At 36.9% G+C, this 18759-nt stretch overlaps 1 protein-coding gene across 6 annotated transcripts in view; it reads right to left on the bottom strand.

The window, feature by feature from the left end:
- COL14A1 (collagen type XIV alpha 1 chain) overlaps window positions 1-18759 on the bottom strand; it is a 127120-nt gene that overhangs the window by 27760 nt on the left and 80601 nt on the right. For all 6 annotated transcript variants that reach the window (XM_040546969.1, XM_040546968.1, XM_040546973.1 and 3 more), the window contains exons 30-39: window positions 18105-18143; window positions 17750-17888; window positions 15216-15358; window positions 14053-14162; window positions 12238-12396; window positions 6570-6647; window positions 6209-6295; window positions 2586-2639; window positions 2036-2131; window positions 769-822 (exon numbers count right to left, since the gene is read on the bottom strand). In XM_040546969.1, the coding sequence (XP_040402903.1) occupies window positions 769-822; window positions 2036-2131; window positions 2586-2639; window positions 6209-6295; window positions 6570-6647; window positions 12238-12396; window positions 14053-14162; window positions 15216-15358; window positions 17750-17888; window positions 18105-18143 (959 nt within the window). The remainder of the gene's footprint in view (window positions 1-768; window positions 823-2035; window positions 2132-2585; window positions 2640-6208; window positions 6296-6569; window positions 6648-12237; window positions 12397-14052; window positions 14163-15215; window positions 15359-17749; window positions 17889-18104; window positions 18144-18759) is intronic.

Below are 18759 nucleotides of genomic sequence, written 5' to 3'. Positions count from 1 at the left end.
TATCTGCTTGAATATGATTTCAAATTACATCTAGCAGAGCTCCACGTTGCTCAGATGAAATCTCACTCTGGATCATGAAGGCTGCAGAGCAGCAGTCTGGGACCATTACTGTAGTGGTCTAGAAGACTGACAAAACTGATTTATGAGGAAGGACTGTATGAGTTTACTATCCCTAGCACATATGAACAAAGAGGGGGGAACCTGGTAACAACTGACAAATACTGGATGGATATAATCAGAAGGAAAGTATTTGAAAAGGGAAGAACAAATGACCCCAGGAAGTAGCACTAAGTTGGAACGCAAACTCCAGACCAAATACCAGACACCAAATTGAATAAGATTAACTGAAATTTACAGCTTTCTAAGGTGTTGATCTTGTGAAAGATATCGTAAAGAACAATTAAGTGACTGATCCGTCCTCCTACATAATTCTAGGAGGAATTTGGTGAGTTTAAAGGCAAAACAAGCAGATGCTACCAATTATTCACAATGTAAGCAGAAATCTAAGAGTCCATAGTTTCTGAGTCCATAAAGACCCAGTCTCTGTTTTTAACAAGGTCAAACAAACAACCGGTTCTTCAGGTCCTGAATGATTTGGTCACTGCATACCAGGACACCCTAGATTCCTGCTTCTAAACCTCCACTCAAATTCCACGCCACAGCAACACACTTCTCAGCAGTTTTGGATATGTGCTTTAAATTCAAAATTATGCCAATTCAACATTCAAACATAGTAAGTGACAGGTTAAAGAATAATTTAGGGAATACCTGCAGGCCAGGAAAACCAAGATCTCCCTTCTCTCCCTTTTCACCTGGTGGCCCCTGCCAATTAAGAATCACATATTGTAAAACAAATATATGCTTATTTTCCTATTTGTAATAGTTCTTTTCAGCATCTTTAGGAAAAAAAAGCCAGCCAACAACCATACAAACAAACAAACAAAAAAGACTTTTTCATTTTGAAATCAAACCTGCAGACTCAATTTACAAACTCGTAAATGAAGATTAACAAATCCAGAAAATAAATAAAACTCATTTTAAAAGACTTCAGAATTAACCTGACAAAACTATACCCATTATTTTATAAAAAAGGTAGTTGTTTTCTCTTCTGCTCAAAGGAATCCACTTCAGCCCTCAGGAATTTTTCCTATAATGATGAAACCACTGGATTTCTATAGAATATATGTATGATAAAGATAAACTTTTCCAGATAACAAACTAATTCTAATTAACGTCTATGCAGCAACACAATCTTCTATGAAAGAACTATTCTTATAATTAATGTATTCTATATTATTTTCTGATGAGAGCTTCAAGAACATGCTGTTTTGATAAATCATTTCATTATATTCTTACAGCAGTATTGTAAAAAGAAGAAAGAGCATTTACCATAGTAAATTTGGGAAAAAAGTCTAGCAGAAAAATATATGTATCTGGTACAAGATTTGTGTGTACCCATCTACTGGAAAGGTATATAAAACAAATTAGTCCTGCTGGTATATTATTCTACCAGTGGGTCTTTATGACAATATTCTGAAACTTATTTCACAACAGCATTGCAAACTCTAATCATCTCCTGTGATGACAGACTCCTTAAGTGCAGTGAATACTACTGCTTAATTTTGGCAGCAGATATGGTGTTCTTGCTTGGATATACCTTTCAAGTCAGAACTCATCTGCAATGAGCAATACCAGAACTAGAAAAAAGATAAAATATTAGTATTTTGGTTTGGGGCCATGTTACAACCCTCACCATGACTCTTTTTCCATGTCTCAAGGCCTGGATGCTCATATCTGGGTCATATTCTAAGGTTGATCAAATCCCTCCAGCTACCTAGAAGTTCCTATCAAAATACAAACAGGAATGTTGGCACTGAATGCATTCACTGTAGGCTAAACCCAGATCTGTGATTGTAACTCAAATATTAATATTCAGATCCTGGTCAGGACACCAAAAGATATTTCTGTCCAATCTAAGATAAAGTACTGTTCCAAACATTACAGAAAAGAACCCTGTTGCTTTAGTAAGTCTCACTGGAAGTCCTTGAATAGAAAGTCCACTGGGTCCTTGTGGTCCCGGAGGTCCCTGAGGTCCAGGAACACCAATTTCACCTCGGGGTCCATCTGGTCCCTAAAGTTGTACAGAATATAAGTTAAACTCCCATCATATGGACAAAGGCAGCTTTTGTTTGAAGAATTAAGTGCCAATAGACTCAAAAACATGTGAAATATGGGTTAACACTTGAGTGAACAGTTAGGGTTCCATTTGAAAAAGGACTGGTTCCTTTATAAATGCAAAATAATAATAATAATAATAATAATAATGATAATAATAATAATAATAATAATAATAATAAAGGATTTATGCTGTGATAGCAGCATTCTGAAATTTATTTATTTCATCAAGGAACAAGCATGACAAGCAATTGTTATGAAAAGAGACGCACCAAATGCCAATGGCATTTCTCTGTGCATTTTCCCCAGCAACAGCAGAGGCAATCTGGGATTCATTTCACGGTTTACGTGCAGCAGGGAAAAAATGAGAACCTGTGCATCTGACAACAGTAAAGTGCTGTGCAAAGTACCTTTGGACCTGGATCTCCACGATGACCTTTGGCACCTCTGACACCTGGGCCACCCTGTAAAGCACAAGCACAGGATTTGCTGAAAACCAAAACCCTCAAATAAACAGAAATGAAATCCAGAACAGCCCAAAGAGTTCATCTTGTTCTTGAATCATAGTGAATATCCTGTCCAGATTCTTCCAGTGGAGTAATTAAACTGAGAACATATTTAAGTGTGGTCATACACAGGAGTGGATTTAAACACGTATGTAACTACTTTCCAGAGCCAAGAATGCACACCATGTAAGCATCACAATAACACTGAAAGCTGCCATAGGGATGGAAGTGCATACATGTTGTCATGGGTTCCCCTCCAGATGCTGAAACCTCCTGCACATCTGTCTGCCCTCCTCAGGATCACCACATTGTTAAAGGCTGAGTTTCCAATTACTTAGGAATACTTTTCACCAAGGACAACTCCAGGATCTAGTAGCTCTTCCATGACTAAATTTAGAGCTACACTTAGGTAAAATAATCGTTGCCCATTTTTCTCTTTTTTTACTTTTTTTTTCAGTGATGCCTACATCTGTTAATCATTTATTAACCAACTGTTGACTTTTTTATTAGTATCATCTGAGACACTGGAGTTGTATATACCTATGGATGGCTGCCATGAATGTGTTTTGCATATACATGTTGGATGTGCTTTGTCCTCTAGGACAGTATAAATAAAGATTGTTTTTCACTTTTTTCAGATCAATTTCCATCTTCCCCTACTTGAGTATATTGCTATGTCTCTTGGGATATAAGCATTGCAGGGACTTTGCCCTTCTTTGTACTCAAAAAGGACCACGTACAGCACCATAACTGAATGGTGTTATTTTAAATAGGAATGTTAACTACAGAATTGTTTGGTAGTACCATAGTACTCCTGCTCTTCAATGCAGGTATCGTGATATGGTCTTCATTTGTGTGATCTCAGATGAGTTTTCTACTCATTGTCCCTGTTCCTTCAGTCTTCTCACTTCCATTCCACAGCTCTATAACCACAACCCATTCTGTTGCTGTCAAGCCTCAGCTCCAACACAAAATCTTATCCCATGCTTTTGACAGAATCATGTTCCAGTTGCTAGTTCCCAAATTCCAGGTCCTCACATTTCTGCATTCCAGTCCAGTATCTTCCCTCTGCCCTTTCTTCTCCCTCTGCCTTTCTCCTACCCCTCTATCAGATTAAAAATTCCTACACAAATGCTCATCAGAATAATGACAAGTATTTAACATAACCACACATTTTCTCCCATTTTGTTCTCTGAAACATTAACTTCTCTCTTTTTTTTTTTTTTTTTTTTTACTCAGTAAGGTTATATATTTAAAAATAGCCTGATGATGACCCATTAAATCATATGTTTTAAGATTCACAACAAGTTTCACTTAGCCATGTTTTGAACCCGGTAACCTTTGCATCGTAAAAACCCAAGTTCCAGAAGAGCCTTGATTTAAGTTGAAAACATCACAAAAGCCTCCCTTATTTTTCTCATAAACTTATTTTGGTAGTTAAGCCCCAGCACTACTAAACTTGTGTGACTAATTTCACATTTTTCATTACTTTGACTTCTAGTTTTAGCCAAGAATTCCTGTTATGTCTTTTTCTGTTATTTTTAAATAACTCTGTATAGACAGTACTTTCCCCCAGAAACAGTTCTTAATCAACTGTAATCAATTCACCTCCTTCTCTTCTTTTATTTAGTGGTTAAAACCTATGAAGTACTGAAAGTTTTCATTGCAGTTAAACTTCTCCAGTACTCCAATACTGTTTTTTGTCTCCTTCCTCACCTTCTCCAGTTCTGTAGCACTCCTCTCACAATGCAGGCATCAGGTTTGTGTGCTATCTTAGTTTTACATGGGGGAATTCAAACAGCACGATCAAATTCTGGCAGATTAAGCCATAAAAACAGTAACCCATAATGAAAACTGCCAGATAATCTTAACTCTAAACAATACTTTGTCTTACCCAAAATGACCCACTTTCTAAAAGATCTTAAATAATATATTCCAGAGATACAGTCCCATACAAATGGAAGCCTTTTATTGTGAGTCTTTTTAGTATAATGTTTAAAACTGGCTACATGGAAGGATCCTGATCCCTAAAACAGAAAAATCCTTGGCTTAGAGAAAAGTCACATGATATTTTAACAGCTTGGAGCAGTATTGACCAGACATAGCACATGTGACTTTCTGACTCTTGGTTGGCTCAGAGACATACACTGTTAGTTATTTATTTTTTTTTGCTCTGCTTTTTCCTAGACCTCTTACTTTTTTACTGTGCTATGCCATCTAATTCTCTGGCAAAAAAAATATCACTCATAAGAGGCTGAGTTCCAGAATCACATGCTCCCCTGACCAGGCAATGATTTTTCTACTTGATTTTAAATCTACTCTTGCACAGAACTATCCTACTCAAAATACTGTTAATCCTAAATATAATAAATAAAAGTACATTATTTTATTCCCAGATTGAGCTTTGGCATTTCTTGATCTGCATGCATTTTGAACTGTAGGTACACACATCCTTCCGATCAAATAATTTTTAAACATTTTTTTTTACTGTGAAATGTGGTTAAAGGACTCGTGAATTATCCCACTGTCTTTTCACAGAAACAATCTGGACACCTATACACGGGAATTAAAACCTTAATCCATACTTGATTCATAACCTACATTCAAATAAGAGAACAGAACAGAGTATTTTTTTTCCTTGTTCAAGATACTCTTCTTCAATGAAATTTCTCCTGAGTTGCTTTTCAAGATTTTGTGCCCAGAGCTTGAAGAACAGTTCTTGCAAAAAGACTAACCTCTGAGTTGTTGCTAGGATAAGCATCTGCTGGGATCTAATACGTGAATGTCTTATGTGCAAGTTCATTTTGTTGTTGAACATGTATCTCATGTAATTTGAGTACTTTCAGAAACTTGTTTTCCTTCACATTCTTCACTGTCTCTTTCCCTTCACAACATGCTCTTGTAGCATCCACAACACAGTATGAGCAGAGAAACATAAAGTTTAAACTTGTTCACAAAATGGCCTTATGTCAACCTTACCTAGCCAGCAGCCCTAAGATGCCAATCAGAGTTCTCAATCTATTTGTAAAAGAAAAAAACACACTACCGTTCTACAAACATACTAGTTAGGATTGTCTTAAAGCAAATCAGTAATACACCACTGTAAACAGAGCTTACAACTTTTCTAAACTGCCAGAAATCAGCCTTGTGATGTGAGATTGAGTTACCTGACCTCTATCACCCATATCTCAGTTGTCTGGTTTGATCCATTATCTGACGTCTTCCAAAAGCCAGCAAAGATAAAGGGAATTTATCCCCTAAGATACTACACTGAGATGGAAGGAAAAGTTAAATTGCCTTCTATAGGAGACTATCTAGTTCCACTTACTGGGTGATTGAAGTTTTTTTACAGCATAATACTTGACATCTTTGCTATAAATGGAATGTCATTTTTATCTCTTTGCCAATAATTGAAACCCTAACTTAACCTTATTAGTTATACAATGGCAGTATGTTCACATGTCTTGGAATAAAGGTGGCCACTGGACAATTTGGTACAGTTGAGTAAAACCAGAAGAAAACCTTACCGGTGGTCCAGGAGGTCCAAGAGGACCCTTATTAGCTTCTGAACAGGAACAAGCATGAGGAAGGGCAGGGCAATTTTCCTCATCTCTCTAAGGAAAGATCAAGATAGGATGAAATTGATGTCCTTGATTTAGAAGTTAAGAATTTTATGAATCTAAGGCATAATACTGCATGGGTGCCTTAAAAGCACCCACTTGATTTAGAAACATACATCACATTAACTTTCAGTAGGACAAGTAATTCAAGTACACTTGGGCTTTATTTGAAAACTCTTAACCATCCATTTCATTAAAAATAAATGTCTCAATAAAAGAAAAAAGAGAAAAAAAGTAAATTCTACAGTTACTGAAAAAGGTTTCTTACCAAGCCAGGAAGCTCACAGCATTTGTCTCGATTGGCCCACGAGGTAGCACAAACAATGTCAAACATCTGTAACTGCAACTGTTTCAAAACAAGGATGATTTAAAAGATGACTGTTAGTTTCAAGATCAGTGCAAAACAGAGCCATCAGAAAGAAAAGTAACCTTCATTCAAGCACTCAGTCTAGACAGAGGAAAGGCTATCAAACTTGTTCACAAGTTAGAGCAGCTAGCCACAAATACGCTAACTTAAATGGTAAAAGGTTTGCGTTCTAACCAGCTTGTCCAAACTATCAGAGATGATGACAATCAAACTACTCAAGGTTAAATGTTATAGACATTTGTTTGATTAACTCTACCTCCTGGACTCAATTCCTGATTTCATCCAATGGTGCTTCTCAATATTTTTTTCCAGCAAAAGAGGCACCAAGAAACAGGCCTAAGAGAATTTAGCTTCTCAAAATTTAGTAATTTATCTTATCCCATTGGTCTGGTGCTCAGATTTTATCTGGGACAAGGTCTCCTGTAGCCTATTGCATACACTGGAGCTGAGCCACAAATAATATTTATCATCTTCTCCAGTTCTATTTTATTTTAGAATGTGCCCTCTCTTATCCATATTATCCCCAGGCAATGAATGTTTAAGCATGGTGAAAAGCTTTCTCAACACGACAACTTTGGTTAGAAAAATTCCTACCTCACGTCTGGGAACATGGTTTGGACAAGAATTTAATCTAGAGAACACACATTTGGTAAAAATAACAGCTATTAGGTACTCAGAAACAATATACTAAATAGAACTCAATGGCAAAACCAATTGTCTCCATTACAGCACTGAACTGAACAAAGGGGTCTAGAGAGATGAAGCTTTATGCAGTTTCTATTTCTATTCTTTTTCCATGCCTCATTTATGTGCATACTGAGTAGAGAAGGGAATGGAACAGAACACCCCCATTAAATTAACCCCACATGTTAAAAATACTGAGGAATGGCTAGAGATAGAAGAATGATCTTTAGTTTTGCTCCTATATTCATTTAAGGAATTGCAAATTACTATTTTAAGTGGTATTATTTTAATGCTAGAACAGGGTGAGGAAATTAAAGATTTTCTTAAATCTTCATTGCTTCTAGAGCTATTAAAATGAAATACAAATGTGCACCTTTGGTTTTGCTTCATTTTTTCTTACATAAGTCAACTGTTATGTTTTAAACAAAGGGATACTTTCAAAAACATAGAATTTCTCCTTATCTGACAGCAGATTAACTGTTTTGGAGATATACTGTACTACAGATACAGACACATCTGAGCTGGCTCCATGTTCAAGCTGACGTGCAGCATGAAGGCAGCTTTTGGACATTTGGGTTGGCTACACAAAGTCCTATCCCAAGTCAAATAAACCTGTGTCCCTGGCTATGTCAAATCCAAGTTGGCTCCATGTGGGGCTACTTAGATGCCTCTCCACTACACAGCTCTGGGCTAATTCCAGGAGCACTCATTACTTGAGCAGGGTGTCACATTAACATACTGCCCTGGGACTCAAAATGGGGCTGGGCATTTGCATGGTACCACACGGGTAAGACATCCCCGATAAGGAGTTCAGAAACACCTCAGCTGGTTGTGCAGAAATCAGTTCAGGGGCAGAGGTAAGTAGTACTGCCATTTCTTCCATAACCGAGTCCATCCCAAACCGTTTTCTTATCCTGAATAATGGAAGGCTGACATTATTGGCCAAATTTATACAGCCTTACATAGGCGTGTATATGCATTCATATACCGGATCAGACAATCCAGATGGAGATCCATAGTAACAAAACATGTTGGTGTAAAATAAAGACCAAATAGACTTTCTCTGAATTGCTGTATTCACCATCCAAATGTTGAATGAGTCAGTATTCTTATTTTAAAATATTATGTGGGTTGCTCTGACTCAAGCTAAATAGCTAAACAAAGCTTTCTTTGCTACCATTAGGCATTTATTCATAATTCTGTGTATTCATAACGATTTTGCTTTCTAGATATCCAATATTGCAAGCAGAGTCAGTAATACAGAAAAGTCTGCCCATTCTTATCTAATCAGGCATGGTTTTGCAAAACTTTTCCAACAGCCAACTACATCACATCTTCTTTTAACAGTACACACATGGAGGTAAAAAAAAAAAGAAAAAAAAAGTTAAATTTCAATGAAAATTAAATATTAATAAGGACAAAGCTTGTGAATTTACATAAACAATGTTTTAAACCTTGACTTTTCATTCCGTCTCACTGAAGGAATAAAGATCATTACTTGCTGCTTGTCAGGGTCAAGTTTCTCTGCTCTAGTGTCTGGACTTTCTAACCTGGAGATGTCCTCTTAATAAGGATTGTTAAAAGTGTTATGAACTTTTAGCTTAATCCTCTTTTTATCCTATCTATCTCAGATAAATTTCTGTCCATTCATTAAACTGTAGTACACTATATGCATCGGTGGGAAAAAACATTGATTTGGGAGATGCTCCTTCAAAATTGTTTTGTAAATCATAGAATCATAAAATATCCTGACTTGGAAGGGATCCACAAGGATCATCGAGTCCAACTCCTGGATCCACACAGGACCACCCAAAAATTCAGACCATGTGTCTGAGAGCATTGTCCAAATGCTTCTCGAACTCTGGCAGGCTCACTGCCGTGACCATTGCCCTGGGGAGCCTGTCCCAGTGCCCGACCACCCTCTGGGTGCAGAACCTTTCCCTAACCCCCAGCCTGACCCACCCCTGTCCCAGCTCCATGCTGTTCCCTCGGGTCCTGTCGCTGTCCCCAGAGAGCAGAGCTCAGCGCCTGCCCCTCCACTCCCCTCATGAGGGAGCTGCAGGCCGCCATGAGGCCTCCCCTCAGCCTCCTCTGCTCTGGGCTGAACAAACCAAGGGACTTCAGTGCTCCTCACACATCTTGCCCTCTAGATCATTCACCATCTTTGCCTTCCTTTGGACATTCTCTAACAGTTTTATGTCCTTTTTATATTGTGGAACCCAAAACTGCACAGAGTGCTTTTTCTGAGGCCACCACAACGCAGCGGAGTGGAACAATCACCTCCATTGACCAGCTAGGAATGCCATGCTTGATACAACCAGGGCAGTGCTGGCCCTTTTGGCTGCCAGAGCATACTGGTGACTCATATTCAACCTAACATCAACCAGAACCCCCAATTGCTTTTCCATGGGGCTGCTCTCCAGCCTCTCATCCCCTAGTCTGGACATATAACCAGGGTTGTCCCTTCCCAGGTGCAGAATCCAGCACTTGTTCTTGTTAAACTTCATGCAGTTGGTGATTGCCCAGCCCTCTAATTTGTCAGGATCTCTCTGCAAGGCTGCCCTACCCTTGAGAGAGTCAACAGCTCCTCCCAATTTAGTGTTGTCTGCAAACTGAGTTAGTATACATTTGAGTCCTGCGTCCAGGTCGTTTATGAAAACATTAAAGAGTACTGACCCTAAAATGGAGTCCAGGGGAACCCCACTAGTGACGGGACACCAGCCTGATGTAACCCCATTTACTATTACCCTTCGAGCCCAACTCATAAGTCACTTGTTCACTTACCGCATTATGGTTTTATCTAGCTGTATGCTGGACATTTTGTCCAGAAGGATACTGTGAGAGACAGTATCAACAACTTTGAAATGCAGGTGATTTAATTGGTTTCATTTATTTAAAAATACACTGAAAACCTTCTGACAATGTTAGACTTTTCCACGTAAGTACGGTCAGAAGCAAATGTCCACAATATTATTCCAATGTAATAGGTTGCCTGTATTTTAATTAACAAACATCCCTAAAACTAAAATAAAAGCATTTCATTAAAACATAGCTGATGAAAACAGAAAATTTCTGAACAATCCAAAAATTCCAATGTTCAAATTCAAAATTATTTTTAAAATTTTTACAAAAATGTATTTTTCTTATATTCGTGTCTTCATGAACCCCTTAAAACTGTGAATATACTGGGACAGACTAAGTCCCAGTACCCCATTTTCAACAATGGTATGAGTGAATCTAAGGAAGCACAAAGATGTTAAGTCATACTTCTCCCTTATAGTCTACTAGCTTCCCATGACATTCAGATCAGGGATTTTCTGCCCCGGATTTGTTTCTTCACAGTTAGTAACACCAACTATTTACCTTCCTTTAATTTGTCAAGACATCCCTAGAATCATAAATACTTGCCTTCCACAAAATTCTTCAGCAAGGAGCTGCACTGATTACTACCTGTTGTGTGAAGAACCACTATCCTGCCTCCCACCAGCTTCCTTTGATGCCCTTTAACTTTTGTAAAATGTAAGAAACCACCTCCTTTCATTCAAAACTTATATGTGACTATTCACACAAATTCTTCTCATTATGAATAAAATGTGCAAAATGGAGACATTAAGGCATGGTATTTGCATGCTTTCTTGACCTGCTTGTAATTTGGTATATGTGGTAAAATTTGATGGCAACTAAACATTTGTATGGATTAAATAAGTTATTTTTTCAGCTACACATTTGTAGTCTTATATAAGCTTTACAGTTCATTTGAACAAAACCAAATTTTTCAGTGAGTGGGTAATTTGACTTATCTCTTATAGATTCCTCGGTTCTAACAAAAGACACCATTTCTTTCCACTTCTCTTTACAAAGCCTCCTTTAATTCCAAGTTCTTCTACATTTGCCTTTTTCTGTTTCTATCGGAAAGTGACTACAAAGGTTTCTCTGTGTAATTGTCTTTACAGGCTTGATATAATTATTATTCGTAAATTTAAGCCCTAAAGGCTCATTTTTGTACACAGATATATTCTGAGGGCTCATTTTTGACTAAACAGAGTATCTCCATATAATAACAAGTAAATACATTTTTGAAACCTCATTCCTATTCAAATCAAGCCTTGAGTTCAAGGTTCACATTCTCTGCTAACCTCTTTCTAGGGTCAAAAAAGTTCAGAGAAAATCAGCAAACAATGCTGCAAAGCAAAGCCTTCCCAAGATCCTCACCAGACTGGCAAGTCTCCCGCAGCAACTAAATGTACCTTGAAAAACTGAAACAAATCTTCTTAAAGACATCTGAGGCAAAACGACCTACAGGTTGCCATGCAAATTGAATGACCAGTTACTGCTGCTAGGAGAATAATTTCAGAGGAATGAAAAAGTACCTAACTTTTTCAGTTTCAAATATCTTAATATTTAGATATTGAACTAATTAATGATTCAATAAAAAAGAGATATACTAAGGCAGGTTTTTTTGAGGGCAATCTGCATTAAACCAGTTAAATTATTTAATGAACAGTGTGCATAGGGGCAAAGTGTAAGAGGGAATAGGAGACACGAGGAACAATTATCACTACAAAGTTTAAATAATTCCAGGCAAGTGAATTATATATTGTATCACTACTCTGTGTAATGCAGTTTGGAACACAAGCCATATCTGAGTGTAGACTGTGTTTGTGTATGTGTTTGAGAATAACATCTGAACAATGACTTGGTTTATTAAAATATTAAAAATAGATATTGCTTAAGTTGAGAACTGTTGCAGGTTTTTGCAGAATTTCTGAAATGATGGAGCTTTTCTGTTTCAAATACAAGTTATTTTTAAAATAAAATGCAAAGATCCCAAATTCTTTTTTTTTTAGGATTTTCAGATGATTTAAAGTATTCTTGTTCTACTCACTGGCACAGAGTTGTCTCTTGGTCCTCTTGATCTGACCATTCTTCCCAGCACTTCTATGCCGTCAGAACTAATATTCCCTGCTGCATTAATGGTCTTCTCACTCACTTCCTTGCAGTCAATAACTATTTTGGCTGTAGTCTTGCTGATAACAACATGCAACTAAGTAAAAAAAAAGATGCTTTAACATACAAAAGAACACATAGGATATATTAATTTGCTGGGCATTTTTTGAAATCAGTTCCTAATTTCATGTTTGCTATCGAAACTGAGGCTGATCCATAGCAAATAATGTTGATGGCCTCTAGAGGTCCCTTCCAACCTGAATTACTCCATGATTCTAACCTGTTTAATCAATATGGCTTATTTCTCTGCTTATGAAACATCTGCGTAAGAAGTGGCAACTTCCGTAATTGACTCAGGGAGAAAATAATTTATTCTTGAAAAAAAGGTCCACATAAAGTTCATATACCACACAGAACCTTTGATTTATGTGGTCAGTGATGTTTTCTAGGCCTTGTACAATCCTGCTACATAGCACTGGATTTCACCTTTATAGCTACTTGTAAAGCCAAAGCTAAGCAGTAAAAGTTATTCTGTAAATTATACATTACCACACAGAAAAACCTTTCACAGTGAAGTTTTTACACTGAAAAAATATCAAATCACATCAAATGCAGCATAGAAAAGCAGAGCATAGCAACAAAGATTTTTCTTTCTCCCTTGAAATCACTCTGTTGTCCATTGCTGATGCAGCGGAGCCGTTCCCAGCAGAAAGGCTAATCCTAGCCACAACTATCCTGTCGCTAGTAAACCTCAGTTAAGCAAAGGAAATAGCATGTTTTTTAATATTATTTTTATTTTGCCAGGGACAGGCCAGATGAAGAACTGGTAGAAATGCATCATCTGCTCTATATCAGTATCCTGTGTGGAGATCAGAGCCCAAGGTGTGTATAAGAGAAAGCCACGAAGAACTCCTGTAGCTGCTTTGTTCTGGGCTCAGCTGGAGCTTTGAATTTGATCTCTTGTGGCTAGGATCATAATTCAAAATGCAGAAAAATATTTAAAAGGAGAATTTGCCATGGCCTCACATGTTCTCCCAGAGCACAACTTAAAAGAGGCAGTATTAGACTCCTGTTCTGACCTGCCTTCCCTTTCTTGCTCCTTCAACTAAAAAGGAAAGTCTAGAGAAGTTAAGCTCTGTGAATAGTATCCCTCAATTCACGGTCTCCTTTCTTCTTTCTTTCTTTTTTTTTTCTTTTTTTTTTTTTTGTTTGTTAAGAAGGACATAAATATCAGGAATAAAAGTGAATCAACGTGCCTTCCACAACAAATATGTGCTACAGTCTCAGCATTACCTCATCTGCTTTTGGAAAGAATGTTAAAAGATCTCTTACAGCCAAGTTCAACATGTTATATTCCTGTCATACTCCCTTAAAATATGTTTAAAAATAACAACTCTGAAGGATAACTTTTTTGCAGGAGTTTTTCTTTACATTTTAGGTAACGTTTCCAATGTAAACTTAAAAAGGAAAAGCCAATTTCGTTCTAAATTACTTTTCAAGGCAGTATTTTTAATCAGCTCTAAAATAGAGGCACAAAGCATGAGATGAAAATTGGTCACACCAGCTTCATCATGAAAACAATTATTAGTTTAATGTTAATTCAATATTGCAAAGAGACTTAAGAAGTTTAGTAGATGATTCTGAATAAACAAAATATATTTATTTTTGCAATGGATGATCATATGAAAGAAGAATTCAAAACACGAAAAGCTCTCATTTAGAGTGCTTTTTTTTTCCTATTATCGTTACTAACCTTATGAAAACTCCCATAAAATATCTTCCTTATTTCAGGACCTTCAAAAGTCACAGTTTGAAAGTCTCCTTTGTAGTCATAGTTAAAGAAAGTCAGTGTTTTACCACCATCTGTGAGAAAATAAAAATAAAGGCTCTGCATTAGAGGAAGAAAAGGCCTGATATATTATTTGAAAAGGTCAATTTTGTGTTTAACAAAGAAAACCAGAGTTGTCAGTTGTCTTTTCTAAGACATCAAAAAAAATATATTTTGTAGAACTGTTTAAGAAAAGGAATTCCATTTTGCTCAACGTTTTGAAATTTGCTTATCTTACGAATGAGTATGAAAATCAAAATTTTGTGTGGAAAAGTAACGAGTTGTCAAAATGCTCTTTCCTGGTTTGACAGGAAGGACAGGCCAATATTTGGGAGTCCACTTCATACATCTACCTGATCCTACTCTCCCACTAGTTCTCTGTGGGACTTGAGCAAGAAACTGAGGCACAGATCCTCAGCCTAGATAAATGCCTTATTCCCACCTATGTCAACATGACATAACCAAAAAATTCTAGGAAAGATGGAATGATCAGTACTAATAGATCACACTTTAAAGGAAGATTAGCAGCTATAAAGAACATCTATCATAGTACCTGCATCTTTTCAACAGTAAATATTGAATCATTCTAAATTATAAATTACATATAGCTGTTTATAGCTGTGGAATTCCAATCAAGAAGAAATGAAGAGTCATCAGGAGTTCATTTCTCTAGCTCTCAGCCTGTTATCCACCAGATTACATCGCCTCTACATACACCTTGCCATCAGTACCACTGTTATATATCAAGATAGATTCTGTTAGAACCAGATACAGAGCAATGGAAACTTTAAAGCAAATGAGTAGGAATCAGATCTCATTTACATCAATTTTCATCAGGTGCAACTCTATGGTTTTCAGTATCATTACTCACAATTTACAGCAGCGTACTCAAAATTTGACTTCAACTCCAAATTAAGCTCAGTTACATTCAACATATAAAACATCCACCATGACTGTGACCTTCAAAATTCAGGTAGTTGTTCTAACAGAAGATTAAAACATTGGCAATAATCATTCCAGACACAGAATGAACCATTCATATAGTTAAAGAAAAAAATCACAGATAAGATACTGTCTAAAATACATACTATCTAAAATAACTCCAACCAGTGGTTCATATTGTTCATTTAAAATCTCCCAAAGAGCAAATGGTTCTTGAGGTGTATCAGGAAGTATGCGAAATAGAAACGTAATGGTGTAATCAGAAGGGAGACCTTCAGGATGCAAATACCTGTAAAAGAAGTAATGTTTTTTAAACTGAAACAAGCATTAAATCTGCTGATTTAACTCATCAGATGTTCACTTAGTGCATTTTGTATCACTCTATATTTGTCTTTGGAAATCAAGAATGAGAAGCAATATGAGTAAGTGTTTGTAAAATCTAATCAACTAGATAGCTATCAAGAGAATACTCAGGAAAAATGAGGAATTTATGTTTTCTCGTGAAATTTAAAAAGTTGCCCTAAACCTTTTAAAATAAATTTGGAGATCAAATCAGAGGTCAGTTTGAAATAAAGTTGAAATTTATTATGTTAAAGGCTTTTAAAACGTAGTAGCCATGTGCAAGACCTTCACTATTTTTGGAATTAACAGACAATGAAAACAGAAGTTGCTTGGAAGACCTATATCAATAGAAGTGTCCTTTGTCATTAAATAATGGATAGAAATTTGGAACAACATACAATGTTTCAGGATGCTTTATAAATTATAGGGAGTGCAGTTTATACATTTCAAAACCAACATATAACAATGTGCAGTCAAAACAGACCATAAATACAGATATACCACCTGGTCTCCTAGAATTCTTGTGGAAGATATAGGAAGTTTATGATATAAAAGAAGCATGTTACTTTATTTCATTTCCTGAAGCTTGTTATTTAGTACTTCCAATTTAATTTTACCTTTCATTGTCAAATCCCAAGGTGGGACAAAGAAATGTCTGAAATGACTGTCTGTATATTGAAAATGTTAATTAGCCTAATTCCTTAAATCATGGTAAAGGGATTTGAAAGAAGCCTGAAAAGTTTATATAATCCATTTCTTTTCCCAAAATATGATCTTTTCCACCTAAAGGTCTTCTGGCACTTTTAATATGTAGAGATATGTATCATGCTAGGAAAAGAGTTAAATGTGATATACAATCAATACCACACAATGGTCTGTAGATGACCAAAGGCAATATTGCATTCACTTCCCAGAGAGAAAAGAGAGAGAGAATTAAACAGGTGTAAGAACAAAGCCTTAAAGTACGCCCATTCTAAAAAGAGATAACAAAACAAAATTCAATAAGTAGGGTGGGGAAAGCACAATGTTTGGGAATACAGAATAGGAGAATTAATGAATTAATAAGGAGCATTAATGGCGTTACATGCACAGATGAGATGAGAAAAAAAAAGTGGTATTATTCAGACATACCTGTAGATTGTCAAGAGAAAAGTATTCTGAACCACGAAAGAGACTGAATGCCAAATGAAGCAGTAATATTGGGCTGGGGTGGCAGCTAGGTAATAGTATATAAATGCAGCAGATCCAATCAGGAAGAAGCAGAAAAGGAAAAAGAGGTGAGAAATGCTAATCCCTGGAAATTCTACTCCATCTAGACTCAGAAGGAAACTAAACAGGGAGAATACGACACAGCTCCAAAAACCATGGCTCTAACTGTGACGTAATAGGATAATCACACAAAAAGACTAAAGATGACTTCAAATACAAAATTTAAAAATCTTTTCCCACTGTTGTTCTTTGTTATTTACCTCAGCTAAGAAATCCTTAATCCTGTTAACACTTCCCATGGGAAGTGTTAGGGCCACTACTTTTCTCTGGTGCCACTTAACACAAACTGGGGAGACTGGACAAGGTGGAATCAAACATAACGTGCACACTGCTCAGAGAAGAAGTGGAGATTTTTCCATCACTTCCTCTCTGAGGAACAAATGTAGAAGTTCTGTGGGAGGTTCCCTCACTGTCTTCTCCACATCTCTGCCAGGACATAGTCCTTGATACTGAACTACATCCTGGCTCTCAGGAAGGTACTGGGAAGTGTTCACACACACTCATTTTAGCATTAGGAGGATAACCTTCTGAATTCATGGATGGATATAGATTGATTAGTTAGGGACCTAAAGCAGCTTCCTACCCCAACTCAGACTACAATTCTTTCTCTTTCTCTCCCCCTTTCCACTCACTTTGGGCAAAGGTAAACCTTAATAGACTACCAACAGCTTCCAGGATAATTTCTAGTGATACCCTTCCTAACAATAGGCCATTCCGCACTCTGAGACCTCAACCCACTTTCCAAAGATATCTTTCACAAATTACTACTGACATATGCCTGTGTGGAATTGCGAGGTGCCAAATTCTTGCACATGCCTGAAATTGGCTCATAGAGGAAACTCCAAATAGCCACTGAGTTTACCTACTTTTACCCACTACTGTTGTTTTTGAAGAAAACTGGTTGAGAACTTGGGATACCAAATGCTCTTTCTATTTATTAGTATAAGGTAGATGTGAACTAGCCTCTCTGCTCTTCTGATGTGAAAATACCAACCCTTAAAATGAATAATTGCCTGCACTGGACAATCATCTTTGTGTATTTTACAAATATTTACATATAAAGACATACTTGGTAGGTTGGGACACCAGGGCATCCTTGTGCAGTCTGTAGCATGGGTAAACGTTAAATGTACCAGGTTCCATCGAAACCCCTTCAACAGCTGAAAACTCCTTTTCAACCAAGCCAAACATTTCCATCATTTTAAATCCTGCAAGGCACCAAAATATACATTCTATTAATTTAAATTAAATTAATACCACATTACAGGAAAGAAAAAAAGGACAAAGTTGATTGCATCAGTTTCATATCACCATCTGTATAGCAGCTGTTAACATAAAGGGAATTTTATTGCCTAATACTGAGAAAATAACGTAATAAAAAAATCCATAAATCCAGAACAAAAACAAACACAAAAATAGTGTACCTGCGAAATTGTTGCCATCTTTAGTTACCAGTGGACAGGCTGAAAAAAAAATAAGGAAAGAAACGTTTAAGGATATAAGAGATGTTCTACTAGGTCAAAAAAATGGTCTACTCAGCTCAGTACTCTATTCCCAACAGTGGCAAAAGGAGATGCTGTTAAAGAAATGCATGCAAGTCTTGCCTCTTTCCACTCCATCACTCCATTCAGTTTTGCTCCTCAGGATCCACAACGGTTGTATCAAAGTTGTCAAAGGGTATATCCCTGCATGCTCCATATAACATCCCTTTACTGATCTGTTGTCCACGAATGTTTAATCTTTCTACAAACCTGTCTTCAAAACCTCTCTTGTGGCAACAAATTCACTGCCCACTGAGTAAAAAAGTATTTCTTATATTAGGTTTTAACCAAATGCCCCCTGTTCTTTGTCTGTGCATTTCAACCTAACTTCAGCTCCAGCTCAATTCCTTTAGCTGGAATTCTCTGTACCTTTTTAAACTCCTTCATGAGAGACAGAGACCAGTAATGCACACAGTCCTTAAGATGTGTGCACACATTTAGCTGTAAGTCTGTTTTTTATCTCTCTTCTGGCAGGTAAGAAAGCACACTAATCTCTTCCAGGAAAGGCGGCTTGGGAAATCAATAAGCCTAGATGCAG

Source organism: Cygnus olor, chromosome 2 (assembly GCF_009769625.2).
Source record: "Cygnus olor isolate bCygOlo1 chromosome 2, bCygOlo1.pri.v2, whole genome shotgun sequence".
Classification (NCBI taxonomy): domain Eukaryota; kingdom Metazoa; phylum Chordata; class Aves; order Anseriformes; family Anatidae; genus Cygnus; species Cygnus olor.
This window is presented reverse-complemented; position numbering and strand designations above follow the sequence as displayed.